The sequence below is a fragment of the Kryptolebias marmoratus genome, linkage group LG11, assembly GCF_001649575.2.
Source record: "Kryptolebias marmoratus isolate JLee-2015 linkage group LG11, ASM164957v2, whole genome shotgun sequence".
NCBI lineage: Eukaryota > Metazoa > Chordata > Actinopteri > Cyprinodontiformes > Rivulidae > Kryptolebias > Kryptolebias marmoratus.
This window is the reverse complement of record NC_051440.1, coordinates 45,760-50,642: the sequence shown is the minus strand read 5'-3', so window position 1 is coordinate 50,642 and position 4,883 is coordinate 45,760. Positions and strand designations below refer to the sequence as shown.

The 4,883-nt window shown below is 39.1% G+C and overlaps 1 protein-coding gene across 8 annotated transcripts in view; it reads left to right on the top strand.

Moving 5' to 3' along the window:
• LOC108251676 (suppressor of tumorigenicity 7 protein homolog) overlaps positions 1–4,883 on the top strand; it is a 113,631-nt gene that overhangs the window by 67,353 nt on the left and 41,395 nt on the right. For all 8 annotated transcript variants that reach the window (XM_037978397.1, XM_037978395.1, XM_037978401.1 and 5 more), the window contains one exon: positions 3,349–3,431. In XM_037978397.1, the coding sequence (XP_037834325.1) occupies positions 3,349–3,431 (83 nt within the window). The remainder of the gene's footprint in view (positions 1–3,348; positions 3,432–4,883) is intronic.

The following is a 4,883-nucleotide window of genomic DNA, read 5'->3' as shown; positions in this document are numbered from 1 at the left end:
AAAGTTCTTGTCTCTTGCACTGATTTCTTCTTTTAACATTGTGAAGCTCTACTTAGAACCTTCTTAAGATCCAATAGTGCAAAATGCAAATTCTTGCAATTTTTTGACTGGTCTTAAGATTTTGATCAGGAGTATATACCCCAATTACGTACGTTGTCAGTTATCCTCTGAAAAATATGAAATAATAATCTAATTTCTTACTTTTTTCAAGCTTTATTTCTAAGTGACATTTAACTGAACTTTCACAAATGGGATCTGCTGCATTTTAGTGCAGCAATATATATGTATCAAATGACAACAGACTCCATTATCTTCGGCCGGCTATAGTTTTCCTTTTCGCAGCTTTCCCCGGCTCTTTTACAATTTGCTTGACCTTGCTCTTTTTGGATTGTTAAATATTCTTTTTCGTGGTTCTTCTTTAAGTGATAGAAGAGGTTTGTTGTGTTGGCGTCAGATGAGAAAACAGTCTAATAGCAGAGTTAGCATATTACCTTTTTCTGCTCCGTGTCAGTCTTCTTGAACCAAATCACAGACATCCCCCTCGTTTTGGTAAAAGTCTTTCTTCTTGGGCTGCCTGCTAGCTGTCTGTACTTGTTGCGACTTCATGCGTCTCCATCTTTCAGCACTTATGGTAAAAACACCGGGCCACACAGAAAGCCGCTGCCGTAAAGCATGTCGCAACCCACACGTAAAGCAGCGTCATGTCACAAAACGGAGGTTCTTTGCAAAATAGTTATTTTTTCTTCTTATTTATCACTTATATAAACTGAATGTATGCAAGGTGACAACACTAATACATTCGTCATAGTCTACGTTATGAAATATTTACATGAATCATTGATACAATTATGATAGAAACGACAGAGACGATAGAAACGATAGAGATGATAGAAGAAAATATATCACGATAGACACTTTTCTATCATCCCCACGATATGTAACGCTATAACGCCCAGCACTAGTTATAACTGTACACATAGCAAAATGCATTTTGATAATTGAAGCTAATAAGCCATAAAATTATTTTAGGCCTTGCAGTACACAGTTAAAATTTAAAGAAGTTTCCTTTTGAAGTAGCAGCTGAAAGAAAACTGTAATCTGTATGTCTCTGAGCTGCATATTGGTCAATACGCATTCAGTAATGGGGAAAAGAACGTCCACCCAATTTTAGTTTTAGGATTTTATGTATTAGTCTAATAAAATGGTCAGTTCTTACCAGGTTCTAAAATTATTCAAATCTAACTTAATATGTACAAACACACAACAGATTTAACCATGTCATTATTTAACAAATGAAAATTTACCTAAATGAAAAATCTGTGTCTGAAAAACTTTGTCCACCCTTTCTGCTCATGTAGGATTTAGGAGAAAGCGTATCAGCCAGGTGCTGCTGATAAAATGTATTGTTTACTGGTCATCACCAGTGTGATCACTTATATAAAAGCCAAACGTCCATCTGCTGCTCTGTAGCATACATGTGTGTGTGTTAACACAATGCCAAGTTGAAAGACATCAGCAATGACCTCACAGAAACAACTGGTGCTGTTTGTCAATCTGGAAAGGGTTTCAAAGCCATTTCCAAATAATTTGTGGTCCAACATTCTAGAGAGAAAAATTATTTACAAGTGGAAATATTTAGGACAGTTGCCAATCTTCCCAGGAGTGGCAGCAATTTAACCCTAAGGGCAGACTATGCAATGCTCAGAGGAATGACAAAAAGCCTTAGAGCTCCATCTCAGACTCTACAGGCCTCACTTAGCAAGTTAAAGGTTAAATTTCATGACAGAGCAATTAGAGAAAGATTGAACAACTACGAGTTGTTTGAAAGTGTGGCCTAAAGACAGCCTCTTCTCTAAAAAGAACATGGTACCATTCCTAAAAAAAAAAAACACACAAGACATCTGGAATAATGTTCTTTGGACCAAAGAAGAGATGTTTGGCCATAATGCACAGCAGTACATTTAGAGAAAACCAAGCAGCATAAATACCTCCATACCCACTGTCAGCATGGTGGTGGAGGCCTGATGGTTTAGGCTCATTGCAGTCATTGAGTTGAACATGAACTCCTCTGTAAACCAAAGGATTCTGGAGTCAAATGTGAGGCCATCTGTCTGACAGCTGAAGACCAAACTGGGTCATGATGCAACAGAACAATGATCCCAAACACAGCAGCTAATCTACAACAGAATGGTTTAAAAATAAAAGAATCACTGTGCTGCAAAGGTCCAGTCAAAGTCCAAAAAATTATTTACAAGTGGAAATATTTAGGATATATAGTAGGCCTGACTGAAATACTGTGGTGAGACCTTCAGAGAGCTGAGCAGAAACAAATGTTTGCAAACCTCAATGAACCTCAACTGAAGTCATTTTGGAAGGAAGAGTGGGACAGAATTCCTCCACAGCCCCTGTGAGAAACAGATAAATTCAGACAGAAAACAACTGCTGAGAGTTAGTGCTGCTAAAGGTGGTTCTACAACCTGCTGGATCAGGGGCTGGATACAGTTTTTCACTCAGTTTTTCCATTTTGTCTTCATTTTAGTTTAATAAATAATGACACTGTGCAATCTGTTTTTGTTTAGTTGAGGTCAGTGTGGAATAATTTTAGAACCTGGTAAAGATCAGATAATTTTTAGAATGCCCCAATATATAAAACAATTGAAAAATGAAGCTTTTTTTTTTTCCTATGACTATAAGATTATAGAAAATTATTTTTTTTTCTTTTGGCAGCTTTAGGTTCTTTCTCTAAAATCATTTTGGATTCCTGACATTCTTTTCTGCTGTCACCTAACTAGTCAAGCTGAAAATTGACTGATTCTGGTCATTGTATCAGTCATAATTGTTCTTGTTAGCGCTTGTAATAAGACATCTACATGATGTCCGATCAACATCTAGATTCATTTGTTTTTGTGCTGAATGTCCAACTGGCTTGGAAAAGTTTTAAAAATGACTTTTTCTGCAAAGTAAAATTGCCTCTGGCTTTCAGCTGCCTGTTAAGCTTCATTTCCTCTCTAATTTTGGACCCACAGTACATGTCTACTCAGTAGTTAAAGCCCGATCTCTCGGTGCAGTGCAGTTTCATGTCTGAGTAGCAGGGATCTCTGCTTCTGTATGATGTCTTTCTGCATGGAATGTTTCCTGTACTGGAATAATAAATGTCCTTGAATCTTGGAGTCTTTTCAATGTTTTTTTTTTCTAGTGTTCTCTGTAGACATAACCTATTTTTTTTCAGCAGATATTAAGCGTTTGATTTTACAAATATGTCTTCTAAAGTGTCCTCCTTTTAGTGTGCTGTTTTTAACAGAAATACTAATTCATGTGTCTTTTATTCTCTTTGTCTTTTCTCTGTAGTAAGCATGTTTCTTAACACCTTGACGCCCAAGTTCTACGTGGCTCTCACAGGCACTTCATCCCTCATATCAGGACTCATATTGGTAAGATGTTTGTTGTTGCTTTTTTTTCTAACTGCTGAAGCTGTTGATGCTAGAAATACTTTGCAATTTAATAGGATGGCATTAATGACTATAATTAAACTACTGAATTCAAAAACAAGAAATAATTCTTGTGAAAATTGATATCTCTTTTCAGTGTCAGATGTCATTTTTAAAGCATCGACTACATCACAAATCACATCTCTTGGTTGATGGCTGTGTCCTTCTAGTGAACATTTTCAATTTTTCTACCACAGATAATAAAATCAGTTTTACAAGAAAAATTTAATTTTTTAGAGCCTTAATCACTGGTTATAGAGATCTTAAAATGTCGAAAGAGGAGGTCTGTAGCTTCGTTTTTGATGATCACTGTCCCACCAGGCAAGCCAATTTAAATATTTTTTGTGCTTTTCAAACCACTGCAAACCCATTTGGGGGTGTTCTCTGTGGGATTGGTACAAAGAAAATGAGTTGAGCTCCTCACTGTTATGCGTTACTTACTATTCTCACAGTTCCATATGGTTTCATCTTCTTCATGTTCATTACAGGAAACTGCATCAGTTTTTGGTTTAAAATAGCCCCTCTCTTCATTAAGTCACCCTCTGTCCCTGCAGGCTGTAAGCCAATTTGAATTGAATTTCAATTGATTTAAATTGAATTTAGGTAATAGTTGGGCAGTTTTGGGGGGTTTAGACAACACCAATAAACTTAGTCCACCCACACCCCCATTTCTATATTGCTACTATACTGTAGTAATATAGCTGTCTTCAGGAATTACTGTTTTTGTCGACCTTTCAGTCAGAATGGTGCTGATAAGCCTCTACCTGGGCTGCCACCTTATCGTGGTGGAGGGGTTTGAGTGTCCCAATGATCCTAGGAGCTATGCTGTCAGGGGCTTCATGCCCCTAGCAGGGTCACCCAAGGCAGACAGGTCCTAGGTGAGGGGCCCGACGAAGTGCAGCCTAAAGACCCCTTATGATGAGTACGATTATTGGACACGGTGTTCCCTTGCCCGGATGCGGGTCACCGGGGCCCCCCTGATCTGAACCCAAACGGTGTTCTGTTGTTGGACTTCTGTGCTCGTCATGGATTGTCTATAACGAACACCATGTTCAAACATAAGGGTATATGTGCTCTTGGCACCAGGACACCCTAGGTCGCAGTTCAATGATCGACTTTGTTGTTGTTTCATCTGATCTGCGGCCGCATGTTTTGGACACTCGGGTGAAGAGAGGGGCGGAGCTGTCAACTGACCACTACCTGGTGGTGAGTTGGCTCCGTTGGTGGTGGAGGATGCCGGTCAGACCTGGCAGGTCCAAACGTATTGTGAGGGTCTGTTGGGAACGTCTGGCAGACTCTCCTGTTAGGCGGAGCTTTAACTCCCACCTCCGGGAGAACTTCGAACATGTTCCGGGGGAGGCGGGGGACATTGAGTCCGAGTGGGCCATGTTCCGT